Raw genomic sequence first — 12,903 nt, 5'->3', positions numbered from 1 at the left:
CGTTTCACTGCAAGAAATCAAAAAACAAATATCTTTATTTATTCATTACTTAATCTTTACAAACTTTGCACCAAGTAGTTTATCCTCTTCCTGAAAGTCGGTTATTCCTAAAAAGGCAATAATTATTCATTTTTCTATCTCTCTCCTCCATACACATCACATCTCTTACACTCACACATATATCCAAAGTGTCAGCAATGTTTCCCCATCTCCAGTACAGTACATAGACGAGTAGTTACAGCATAGCAAGTTAAAAGTTCCATAGGTGGCTCATTCGGTTGTCAGTCATCTTACTTCTTACAGATCATAACAGTAAATGGGTCTTGCATCTGACTGCTGTCAGAATCCCATCGAAGGATTCGGTCTCCACCCCAAATCATTTGTAGTGTTCAAAAATAATTTCCCTTACTAGAATTAAAGTGGTTTAAAAACAATGAGACAGCATCACCTATGTGCATGAGAGGTTACAGCCGTCATCATCTGCAATAATAGCTCAAACGGGAATAAAAACAAACAAATAGCCAAAACAGTGTTCGATGTCCTGGTCCCGTAAGAGTGTCCCTCCTTTTGAGACAATCCTGCATAAAAAAACTCCTCTGAGAATTTCTTTAGATGCTTAATTTCTACTAAATGTTGAAGGAAATGTTTAAAACCACCTCAAAAAGTAACATCTAAGATAATAAGCTTAATTTAAAATGAAAAACATTCCTTAAAATCTAAAAAGACACCACAGTCAAAGAGAAATGTAGTGTGTGTTCTCCTTATTTTATATTTTAGCATATAATTATCGGTATACACCTTATGGAAACAAACATCTGGCTAACAACAAGGAATATTTTTAGATCTGAGGAAGCTTTTCTAAAAATAACCGGCTCATTTTTCTCCCCCTTCTTTGTCTTTAAGTTCCTGTCAGTGATATTAAGGCTCCTGAGTGGCTGGCTAACCTGCCAGTATGTCGCTGTGTCCAATAGCAGTCACACGTCCTCCTCAGTATGTCTCAGAATCAGAGTCATTCAGTTCATCGTCTGCAGAGACGGAGGACAGCGGGTGCTCCGGTCTACAGTAGGAGGCATGGTCAGGCCTCAAAGGGGGCGGGGTATCAAAGGCAACACCTTTGGAGACGTGGTTATTCGTGGGGTGGTGGTTGATGACAGTCTGAGTAAGAGAGAGTGCAGGTAAAGCTGCTATGGTGACCATAGGGGAGGCAGGCATCATCGAGTTGAGGATGAGAGCCAAGCAGTCCGCCACGTCACGATTCGGAGCGCAGGCCAGAGCTGGAGTGTAACCTTAGGGGGTAAAAAAAGAGTAGCGAGATAATGAAGAAGATTTTTTTTGAAGAAGAAATTGTGAGTGTTGCAAGTGCTAACAAAGGGATATAAAAGCCAACCGTTCTCATCCACTGCTAACACACTAGCTCCTTTCCCCAGCAACTCTTGGACCACCACTGTCAGACCCCTCTTGGCTGCCACATGAAGAGGCCTGCAGGAAGATGAAGGGGGACACACTGTGAAAATACGACCAAGTTACCACACGGTAACTCTGTATACACTCTGTACACAACATACGTCTGGAGAGCAGTGTTGGTGCAGTTGATGACGTTCCTGTCACTGATCTTCTCCAGGATCAACAAGGCACTTGTTTCATGACCCTGAAATGAACCGAAAACAATGATGTCATGAACTCTGAAAGAACAAGTTAGAAACATAGATGCAGCGTAGTTTCAAAGCTATACTAACGAGGTCAAATCTTCATATTTATAATAAGTACTTCATTTGTGAAGAAAGCTTTAAAAAAAAAAAAAAAAAAAAAAAAGGATTCCACAAGCCAACAGCTCTCGATTGACTGAGTTATTGCTTTATGCTTTGGTCAAAGATCCTCATTGTGTATGAGCCTGGTGATATTTTTAATGTCTACAAAAAGTAGTTCTAGTTTCTATGATTGGTTGTTACCTTGCTGCAGGCAAGATGTAATGCTGTGTCCCTTTGTGCATCCTGTAGTGTAAAGTCAGCTTTGGCACTGCTCACCAACACCTCTGCAACACGTGAAGGAAGAGAAGTTCTATGTAAATGGTTTAAAAAGGTTTAAGATATCAAAAGGATAAAAGAGTGTGTGTGTGTGTGTGTGTGTGTGTGTGTGAAGGGGTGTACTGACCCACAGTGTTGGTTTGTCCGTTGAGAGCTGCCATCATAAGAGGTGTCCTCCGCAAGTGTGTGTCCACTACGTTTACCTGCGCTCCGTGGCTCAGCAGCAGGGACACGCACTCTACGTGGTCGGAAAAAGCTGCGGCGTGGAGCGGTGTCCTGTGTTGACCGATGACATGACGAGCGTCGTAATTAGCAGAAGCTGTGCGCGCACCGAACCGATTCCTGAAAAACGATCACTGACTGAACCTCTCACCTGCCCTTGGAGTCGGTTGTGTTGACAACACTCGTTCCCAGCAAGTCGATTAACATCTCCGCCACTCCCTCGTTATCGTTCATACTGAAACACACACGTGCATAACCTCAGACTAGTGTCAACCTACAGGAAAACAGTCCTCATGACATCAGAAACATCGCCTTACACAGCGCAGTGCAGCGGACTAAAGGGGTTTCCTTTCATCTTCTTGAACACATCTTGGTCGAGCAGAACCTCTACACAGGCATCATATCCTGAGAGAACAGTGAGAGGAGGACAACCAGAGTACGTGTTAAAGCTGCTTTGCTACGTGTAAAAACAGACAGACGGAGCCTTGTGATGTCTCAGTACCGTTGTAGCAGGCCCAGTGGAGCGGCGTGTAGCCCTGGTTGTCGGTGAGGTGCGTGTGAGCGTGTGAGCTGTTCGTGGCTTGCAGCAAAGCGCCCAGTGCACCCACCCGGCCACAAGCGGATGCCAGGTGAAGAGGGGAACGGCCCCTTATGTCTCCGACGCACACACTGGCCCCCCGCTGTAGAAGGGCCTCTACACACTCGTCCTGGCCGGTCACAGCCTGTGACATCGAATACAAGGTGGAAAGCATTCTATTACGTGACATTACGAAAACATTAAAAAAAAAAGAAAGGTCAGTGGGTGTGTGAATCACTCACCCCTCGATGTAGTGCCGTCCTCCCCCAGCGGTCCTGATTCTCTACACTGGCTCCTTGGCTGAGTAGTGAGTACACACACTCTGTATGTCCATTTAGTACAGCCAACATTAACGGTGTCCTGTACAGAGTGGAAAAATGGAAATAGATTTCATGTTTATTTATAATAACTAGCTTATGTTATCTGCTTGAAGAAAAGAGCAGCATATACTCGACAGCAAAAGCCAAGAGCCTAAGACGTTTTGTCTATGCACACAAACACTCACTGTCCGTTGGTGTCTTGTGCGTCCACATTAATGTGTTGGTTGTTGCTCATGAGCAGGCGCAGGCACTCTGGGTGGCCATTCATAGCTATGGCAGACAGACACACACATGCAAGGGTATGAGGGGTTTTTTTTTCTAAAGCAACATGTTTATAAAGACTTCAGCCAGATGTTACCCATTGTGTGATTTTAAGGTTGAATTGTGGCGTGTGTGTGTGTGTGTACCTGCAGCATGTAGGGCTGTCTTTTTGTATGTGTAGTCACGGGTCATGGGTGAGGAGCCGTGGTGAAGAAGCAGAGAGACACACTCCTGATGTCCCCTGGAGCAGGCCAGGCTGAGGGGGGTCCGGCCTTCTGGGCTGCAAGCGTCCACCTCCAGCGGAGATGACAAGAGAACCTCTAAAGCGCCACAGTGTCCGTGGTAAGCCTGAGTTAACGGAAAACACAGCAACAGACCCACTTTGTTCGTGTGCAATGTTAGCAAACATGGCAGTGTACGAGAGACGCTAACAAATCCTTCAACTTACAGCCAGGTGGAGAGGACTGACGGGGGCCTGACTCTCTGAGTCACCCAGGATGTCTGTACCTGATGTCTCCATTAACTGAAACCAAGACGTGTTCACATATTATTAGTTTTAGATTCAAGACAAGACAATAGCAATGGCTGCATACGAGATTTAAAATGCTTTGAAATGGCGTGTGGCACTCGGAACCCTGACATGCATAAAACACATGCCCCCCCCCCCCCCCCCCCCCCCCCCCCCCCGATGTAATCCAACAAATAGGACAGAACTTTCCTAAGACTTCACCTGGCCACCAGATGATCATGTACCCCAACAGTCCAACAGAGGGAGCTACTTATACAGAATCATATTTTTGTTATTGTGTAACAGGGGATGATGAAAATATCTTCCTTACCACATCAAGAGGAGTCTCACTTGACATCTGAAAGAAAGCCAGACACAGACTGAACAATACAGTGACATGTGTACCTGTGTATTGTGTAGTAAACAGTAAAAACACTTGAGCAGATTCTTAGATGTAATTTGCACGTTTGTTTTTGGAACGTCTCTAACATATATACACACCAGTTCCAGGCAGAGTGTGCGTCCGTAAGCCGAGGCATAATGCACCGCACTGTAACCCTGTTTGTCTCTCACTCCGGGATCAGCGTCGTTCCTCAACAAGTACTCCACACACCTGCAAAATCAGAACTTTTCTCTGACATCTTCTTTGGTACACTTCTCGGCTCAATTTGAAACACAGAGCAGAACTTACTTTCCCTCAGTGTCGGCTGCAGCAGCGTAGTGCAGGGAGCTGCAGCCTCTCTGGTCCCGCTCGTTGACACTGGCCCCCGAGCCAACCAAGGCGAACACACACTGATAGTTACAGTTTGCTGATGCGTAGTGAAGTGGAGTCCTAGAGGGGAAAAAATAAATAAATCTGTGAGTCTTTATAGTGGTGGATATTCATAGTTTTCCTCTACTTTCTGAGATGTGGTTAAAAATCCACCTTTGTGCTTAAACTGATTAATTTTGATTCTTAGCTGTATTACAACTACACGACATGCTCATCTTACCTGCCAAAGTTGTCTTTTCTGTTAAAGTCGGCTCCAATGTTTAACAGCAGGTTCAGACACTCCAGGTTCCTGGTAGGAGAGACAGCTTTAACAATGAGGCTTTGTTATCTTAAATATCTATGTGATTAAAATACAGGGATAACATTTCAGAGCTTTATGTTCTGTAAAAGAAAAACAATGTAATGAAAAGACAGATAGAAAATAAAGGAAAATAAACGGCTTGAGGCTGATGAATAGAGAACAAAGAAAAGCTTTAGAGAGAGCCCTGGTATAAAACAATGGTACAAGAGCGAGCAAAAATGATGACTCACCCTCCAGCTGCAGCAGCATGTAGACAGGTCCTTCCAAAGTCGTCAGGGGTGTCTATGTCAAACCCTGCGCAAATATGCATTCAGCAGCTGCATCAATGAGGGTGTCAACTAGGTGTTTCTAGTGATGGGAACGGTGTCAGCGTGAAAGTACCTGAGGACAGCAGCTTCCTGCAGCAATCTGAGAAGCCGCTGAGAGCTGCCAGGTGTAGGGGGAACATCCCGTGAATGCCTCTCCTGAAAAGATCGGTCACAGGACAACGCAGGTCAGGTGTGAGGGGTATGAGTGGATTTTTATGGCAGCTGATTTGCCCCGAGTTGTTTCCCTTTATTCATGTGTCTTATAACTGGAGCGCAGATTACATTGACAGATGGGTAAATGTCAGCTATTACTAACTTGGCTGTGTTGGCTCCACGTTTGATGAGTGCTGTGATGATGAGCTCATGGCCATGGCGAGCAGCGATGTGAAGAGCAGTGTTTCTGCCCTTGTCCTCACAATCAATCTCAGCTCCTACTCAATCAAATAAAGGCTTTACTTATTCATTCACGTTTAAAAGGTGTAGAATTTAAATCGTTTAGCATAGTGTGTCTCACTATGGTATCCGATTTTTTGATAATGACTACGAGAACACACAAAAAGACAGCATACTATACGAGCCCGCACCATTTTGAATGAGAGCCTGAGAGCAGGAGAACCTTCCGTGGGTAGCTGCCATGTGGAGCGGAGTCTTACCATCCTTACTCTGTGCAGATAGAAGCAGAGACAAGGAAGAGACTAAGCTTAGGATTATTTAGCTCATATTTCAGCATCGCAGACGGTGAATGCTGAGGTACATTATAATGTGAACGTAATGCAAGTGCAACACTGTAATTTTAGGGAGTTTAAAATGAACCGTCTTGTGGACAACACAAACACCAAAACACAGATTTCCAGAGCAGATTGCAGCCTCGGGGAGCCCCCACCCCTCCCCGTCATCTTCCATATGGGATTGCATCTTGAGGCTGTTGGGACCTAATATCAGTTTCCATCACTGCTAACAAAGTGTTAACAACACTGTCAACATTTCCCCAAACAGCAAAGTTACATTGTTAAGATTTACGCATGTCTGAACCAGGTTATGGAGTATATACCTTCACTTTCTTTGTGTCAATATGAAGCTACTGGTTCTGAGAACATGAAGTGCGTTTAAAAAAAAAAAGCTTTTTAAATGAGTGTTTCTGCACAAACCCGCATGTTGATGTGAGCTCCGTGAGCCAACAACAGCTCCTGGCACAGCGCTCCCTGGCGTGAGGAGGAGGCAAAGTGGAGAGCAGAAAAGCCCCGCTCATTCACCTTCAGTAAGGTACAAAAAAAAAAAAAAAACACAGTTACAACAACACACACATCCCAATCCCTTAGAACTGGGACAAAAAAAATACAGATAACCAAAGACAAAAGAGAAGTAAGTCTGCACACCAAAAACCTAGCCCTTCGTGTCAGGTCACCTCCGGGGTTGTATGTTTATAGGTCTCTTTTAATCAGCACATATGTTTTCTCTCCTTCACAGGTTATGTACATTTACGCTACATAAGCATAATTCTAATGTTAACTGCACAGGTTTAATCTGTAATTATGTTTATTCTTTTGTCACATAGGAGGGCTTCTAAATCTTGTTTGGGGATTATTGTATACAGAGGGGAGGGGGACAGCGGGTGTGTATTGTAACTACCGGTAATGTCTTGTGTCCTACTTGTCTTGTATACTGCTACTGGATGCCTTGAATTTCCATCGGGATCAATAAACTATCTATCTATCTATCTATCTATCTATCTATCTATCTATCTATCTATCTATCTATATGTGGAGGTCTTCTCCTCCCATGTTCATAGCTGAAGAAGGTCAAGGGGCCAGAAATGCACAGGCACTGATCATTCATCATATCATCAATATCATTTAGTTATTTGCAGCAGCTTCTGGTGTGTGGACTTAGTCTTCTTTCTGTCTTTGGAAGAAAAAAAAAAATAGAACACTTGTGCAAGTACTTAAGAGAAGCATACAAACCTGGTTGACATGAGCTCCTGCATCGACAAGCTCACTGACCACCACATCCTGTCCGTTGTAGCAGGCTAAATGGAGTGGGGTGTTGCCGTAGGTGTTTGGCTCGTTGACCTAACAAGGAAAGAAAGTCTAATGCTTTAACAAGTTTAACTACTTTTGGAAAATATTAAAATATTTAGCTGGGTCAAGTGTCATGACACATAACGCAAGTATCTTTACTGACGTGGACTCCCAGGCTCAGAAGGAAGTGCACTGTGCTGCTCATGCCACTTGAGGCAGCTGCGTGTAGCGGCGTGTAAGCTTTCTTGTCTTTACAGTCAACCTCTGCTCCGCTGGATACCAATAATTTCACCACCTCCAGGTGACCTGATGCGTAGGATGGAAGGCAGAGAGAGATTTTAGCCATCATAGAAAAGCTGGTCTGATGTTCTATGGTGTGTTTGCATGAGAACCAAAACATAACAGTCTCACCCATGTAGGCCCCCCAGTGGATGGCTCTCCTGTCCTTCTTGTCAAATGCATTAATGTTGGCTCCTCTGGACAGTAGCAGCTTCACCATCTACAAAACAAAAATCTAATTAAACACACACTATGAACATCGGCGGGATTGTTTATGTGCCTGAATCTTTAAAGACTAACCTCGACGTGTCCACTGAAGGCAGCGTGGTGAAGAGCAGTGCGCCCCGCCCGGTCAGACACGTTGACGTTGCTAAGCAGCGGGACCAAAGCTTCGGCACAGCGCACTGCTTTGTTGCTAGCTGCGACGTGGAGCGGTGTCTGCCAGTTCTTGTCCCGGGCGTTGACATCTGCACTGTGCTTCAGCAGCACGGTCACTGCATCCTGGGTGTTGAGGGAGGAGTAGGTCAGAGAGCGCCAACATTCACAATAATGTGTCCACATTGCTCCAACAAAGTACCCTCTGGTGTTTGCAGGTGGCTGTGTTGGGATGGTCATAGAATTATTTGCTATTCTTAGGGGGGCAACAACAGCACAGAGGCTGGCTATGCAAAGGGGCTGTGTTAATGCCGGCATGTTGCCATTACAGTGCTTATTGCTTTTTGCCCTTTTAGGCCAGATTATCCCAGCAGCAATAATTATTTCTATTGCACGTAGGTAAGTTAGTCACAAGATATCTTATGGGGTTTGCACGTTTGCTTATTTTCACTGAAATGTAGGAAGTGTGCATTTGTGTTGCAGCGCTATTGTCAGTGAAAAAATCCCTCTTTGTGGGTTTGACTTTTTGTCCTTCCAGGTTTGAAATAATTTACTTTTAAAACAAGTTTTTGTATCTGGTCTCAGAGAATTAAAGCCACTTAAGAATGGAGTTGAAAGTAAACATTAGCACGCGTGCACATGTTATGTGTTACTTACCTCACTACAAGAGGCGACAGCTCGGTGAAGAGGAGTCAACCACTTGTTGTCTTTGGCATTAACTCGGGCTCCTTAGACAAGAGAAAGAGAGAATGAGAGAGAGATCCAGTATGTCAACAATGTTAACACACACAGGAAAGATAAACATGGTGGACAAGTTTGAATCAACTAAACAAATGTCTATATGTTAAAGTCTAGATGACCACTTGAGGGGAATAATTAGAAGAGTAAAAACAGATCCAACTGGATCATGAGAAGGGTGTTTTAAATGACTTATGGGTGGGGGTGCTGTAAGCCAATAGTGACCGGAAGACCTAAAACTCCTGTGGTACTCCTTGACACAGCTCGGCGGGTTAAAATAGCTGCACCTGTTACTCGCTCCTCACGTTATTGAGAAACAGTCAACACCCACACACACTTATCATGTGTTACTACAGGGTTGGCCCCACCTCCTGGCGTTGGTCAGCTGACCTCGCGATATACTGTGGGATGACTGATGGATCACCAGTCACTGTGGGAGCAGTGCTAGAGCTAGTTTTACTTTGAATGTTTTGCATGTGGACTTTGCAGTGTGAGTATTATTAATGAATGCACAATTAAAGTGCAAGGGAGAAAGACAAATTGAAGGAGAGCCAATATGGCTGCAGACTGCAGAGTTGGGAAACAGGATTAGATGGATGCACACAGAGATTCCTGCTGACAGCCAGTGTGGATGGATGAGTAAGCTCTTAAGAAGAATAGATACAAAGAGTGGTCACACACAAGATAGAAGTGAAGTCAAAGGGAGGACTGAATAGATGCAGATAGACTGAAGAGAGGGAAAACGTAGCTGTAATGTCAACCTGAGAGGATGAGCAGTTCAATGATCTCAGCGTCTCCCAGGTAGGCTGCGGCGTGCAGAGGCGTCCGCTTCTCATTGTCCTGAGAACAAGATCGAGGAACAGAGAACAACGCACGTTTAAGGATGTTTATCCTTTACACACACACACACATCACAAAGAGTGACATGCCCCCAAACAAATCTATAGACCTCACACTGCTGCAGACCACAAAGCAACATGAGACTTGAGCCACCAGGAGAATAATGTCCATCACTTGTACTCTTCACTACGCTCCATCACTTCAACACACCCTGCTGCTTCACCCCACTACTCTCTCTCTCTCTCTCTCTCTCTCTCTCTCTCTATGTCATTGCAGCTGAGAGCAATCAACAGAGTGCGCCTATAAACAAAGATCATGTGACTGCAATAGGCCTCAGCCAGTGTTGCTGACTCCAGAGGACTGAGTGTGATGACCCCAGCAATACAGACCAATGGAAACACAGAGAGAGATCCACAGAACCTGAGTGAACTCAGGATATAAATTAAGAAACAGCATGGGCAGAGAGGGATGGCCGTTTGATAAAAAAAAAAAAGAGACGGGTCAGGTGATGGTTATGTTCTTCAAACAAATAAGAAAGTAGTCGTGTAAAGAAGAGTCTGATGACAGCAACATAAGATGGTGAAGCTGCCAGAAGGCACTCTGAGTCAGTCAATCGATCAATAACAACACAGATCGATGTGCCTGCTGCCTGACTGCTGATCCCCTTTGTGTGTTTTTTTTTTTTTTAAATCTGTTAAGGTTGCTGTGAGAAGCTGCAGTCTAACAAGGGTATGACAAAACAACAGAAAAGTTGAATTGGAAGAAAATCAGGCACGCTGATAATGAGAGTGTGACTTACCTGAATATTGACATCTTCCTTTTTAAAAATGAGCGAGCGGACTTCATCTGGTTCCAGGTTGAAGATGGCTCTTAACAGGGACGGCTGCAGAGACAGAAGAGGAAAAGGAAATGCTGATGTTCGTGAGCAGCGCACTGGATTTGCAAGGCGGTAATTTTCTACGCTGACAGCCGTGTTATCAGTCAGAGTTATGAGCGTTACAGAGAGGAGAGTTCCTACACACAGGCACCATAATCCTGAGCTGGGACAGAACCACAGCTTCACATCAACAATTCGTTTATGACAGTAGCAGCTGCAGATCATATCACATAAACACACACGTGCATGCAAAACGTAAATGTTTAAGCGAGGCGAGGAAGCCGAGGTTAAATATAAGGGGAAAGTAGGATAAAATGACAAGTTTAGTCATTAGTACTTACTCTACATGGACATGAAAGAGAGAGGCTAAACCACACAGTGAATACATGAGTCTTATAAAAAGGTCTCTCAACATAGTGGTATTTACATTTGAACTCATGAGGGAACATTAGCAGGTAGGAAATGTGGGCAGGCTGTCTGATACTGACATGTGTAAACAGTGACCAATGAGTCTATTCAAAGTCAAAGTTAGGGGAAGTGAAACTATTTAAGTTGAGCATTAAATGATGGATCTCAACACAGTTACATGATCGTTACAATAATACATTTGTTTCCGTACGGTTTAAATGTTTATCAAGGCTAAATAAGAGAGCTTCATTAGTAAGAGATGATGTTTGGAATGGCATTAAGTGCTGCACAGCCACGTCATGCTAGTTATTGTCCCGATTTGTTTCTTGGAACACAGTGACACCGAGCTTTTATTCCTTTAAATGACTGAAAACATTCTCGTGCTCAAGTGTGATCGGACGAGAATTAATAAAAACAATTGTGGCTGGAAAAGCTGTATCAAATAAGTCATCATTTACTGTGGGCTCTCCTTTTGTTGAGTACGACCCTTTTTGAATGCAATACCATGCATGTTAAGAACCCATGTGCAACAACTTCCTAACTTAGGTGCCAATAAGCAACCTCCTCGAATTACTAGCATGCTAATAGTAACTAGTTAACAGTGAATATTGTGACCTAATTTAAATTGTTTACAAACATTTTTTAAAAGTTGGACATTAATATAATTAAGGGATTTATGACGACACTTCAAAAGTGATAAACTGCACCTTATTGTGAGTCAGTGGAAATACTGTGGGTCGGTCTCGTTGACTACATTTTGTTACCAGCACTGTTCGCCCCTCTCCCTGATAAAGGTGGCCAAGTTATTCCATTCACTTCCACGCGTGTACTATGATGTGGATCCGCTCGTCACTCTCTGTTTTCCTCATCCCTCTCTGATTTCGTCCCGCCTAAAAATAAGTGTTGCTGTCAGGCAACGCTGGCATCTGTCTCCTGCCCGTTACACCGGTGAGCAACACAACTGTGCTCGAGACTGGAGAAGGTAGCCGCCGCAATGCGAGACGCGTCTCATCTGACTTTCCCCCCTGTTCTCAGTTTACATTTCAATGAGCGGCTTTTCACAGGATGAAAGGACTTATTACCATCTTTCAATGGTCGGCTTGCCCTTTGTACAGCCAGCACTGGAGACTACAAAGGCCCAGGCTTTGCTGATAATCTTTACTAACCAGCCGTCATCTCATATGGCAGAGCTATAGTGGTGATTATATTGGTAGTATATTTAGCACTGAATAACACTGAATGTGTGGGCGCTGGGCTGGATTATATCTTTTTACACAATGTTAGTACATGGTGTAAGTTTGCAGCCTACTTCACAGGTTTAAAATTCAGGACAGGTATGACCGGGGAACTTGTAAGGTGAAAATGATGCTATGCCCACCAAACTAAAATATTAAAGTCTATGAGCCTTAAGCACATCTCAACAAACCAGTCAACGGACCCATCTCACCTTGTCCTCCTGGGCAGCAGCATTCCTTTGAGAGGCATGATGGGATCTGCGGTCTGGAGATGATTTGGGCCGAGGAGGTGGGGGCGAGGAGGAGGGCTCATCCTCCTCCACCTCCTCCAGCACCACGATACACACACGGCTAGCCCGCTCTGACCGCATCAGGAACAAAACACTCACATAAACGCAGCAACGCAATCACTGACACATCGTCTCATTCACACAAACACACACACACACACACAACTATACAGTGTTCCTGCTTACATACGGGCGCTGTCTGCGAACACAGTGGCGAGCAATAAATCCCGTGAACAGAGTGATTCCTCGTAAACATGCAGCGCTCATCTTCATGTGAAATCCAAAGTGAAATCCGTCTCTCTTCTCTATCTGTCAGAGTCCCTTTGCTGCATGTCTCCTCTCTCCTCTCTCCTCTTTAACCCGCACTCACACTCTCTGTGAGCGGCAGCATCGGAGACAGCAGGGAATTCCTCTGCGTAATGGTGGCGGTGCGCGGCATGCGGCAAAATGAGCTTTGGCTGCCTAGCGGTACACAGGAAGCGACATGTCCACACTGCTGTGCTGCAGCCAGGAGCTAACACACACAAACACATACGTCACATGCAGACAC

The 12,903-nt window shown here is 44.6% G+C and overlaps 1 protein-coding gene across 1 annotated transcript; it reads right to left on the bottom strand.

Moving 5' to 3' along the window:
- Nucleotides 1-17: 17 nt before the first annotated feature.
- Nucleotides 18-12,586, bottom strand: LOC306839236 (serine/threonine-protein phosphatase 6 regulatory ankyrin repeat subunit A-like). The gene is made up of 29 exons (XM_079367813.1): nucleotides 12,276-12,586; nucleotides 10,343-10,426; nucleotides 9,465-9,543; nucleotides 8,623-8,693; nucleotides 7,891-8,091; nucleotides 7,723-7,810; nucleotides 7,475-7,617; nucleotides 7,255-7,362; nucleotides 6,442-6,546; nucleotides 5,878-5,956; nucleotides 5,610-5,724; nucleotides 5,367-5,449; nucleotides 5,216-5,279; nucleotides 4,905-4,973; nucleotides 4,604-4,744; nucleotides 4,414-4,525; nucleotides 4,244-4,270; nucleotides 3,853-3,927; nucleotides 3,551-3,752; nucleotides 3,329-3,413; nucleotides 3,066-3,183; nucleotides 2,749-2,968; nucleotides 2,564-2,651; nucleotides 2,398-2,481; nucleotides 2,152-2,300; nucleotides 1,950-2,032; nucleotides 1,566-1,648; nucleotides 1,388-1,479; nucleotides 18-1,286 (listed from the first exon to the last, which is right to left on the bottom strand). Exons 1-29 carry the CDS (start codon nucleotides 12,432-12,434, stop codon nucleotides 988-990), a joined length of 3,306 nt encoding a protein of 1,101 aa, XP_079223939.1. The 5' UTR covers nucleotides 12,435-12,586; the 3' UTR covers nucleotides 18-987.
- Between the last annotated feature and the right edge of the window lie 317 nt (nucleotides 12,587-12,903).

The sequence above is a fragment of the Symphodus melops genome, assembly GCF_947650265.1.
Source record: "Symphodus melops genome assembly, chromosome: 18".
Classification (NCBI taxonomy): Eukaryota; Metazoa; Chordata; class Actinopteri; order Labriformes; family Labridae; genus Symphodus; species Symphodus melops.
The sequence above is the reverse complement of the archived record's forward strand: the minus strand, read 5'-3'. Positions and strand labels throughout refer to the sequence as shown.

Coding starts and splice junctions, on each gene's coding strand:
- LOC306839236 (XM_079367813.1), bottom strand. CDS start 12,434: ATGCGGTCAGAGCGGGCTAGCCGTGTGTGTATCGTGGTGCTGGAGGAG. Junction 8,092..8,622: donor CTGTCGCCTCTTGTAGTGAG/GTAAGTAACACA, acceptor CTCAACACCCAG/GATGCAGTGACCGTGCTGCT. Junction 7,811..7,890: donor CCTTCAGTGGACACGTCGAG/GTTAGTCTTTAA, acceptor TTTGTTTTGTAG/ATGGTGAAGCTGCTACTGTC.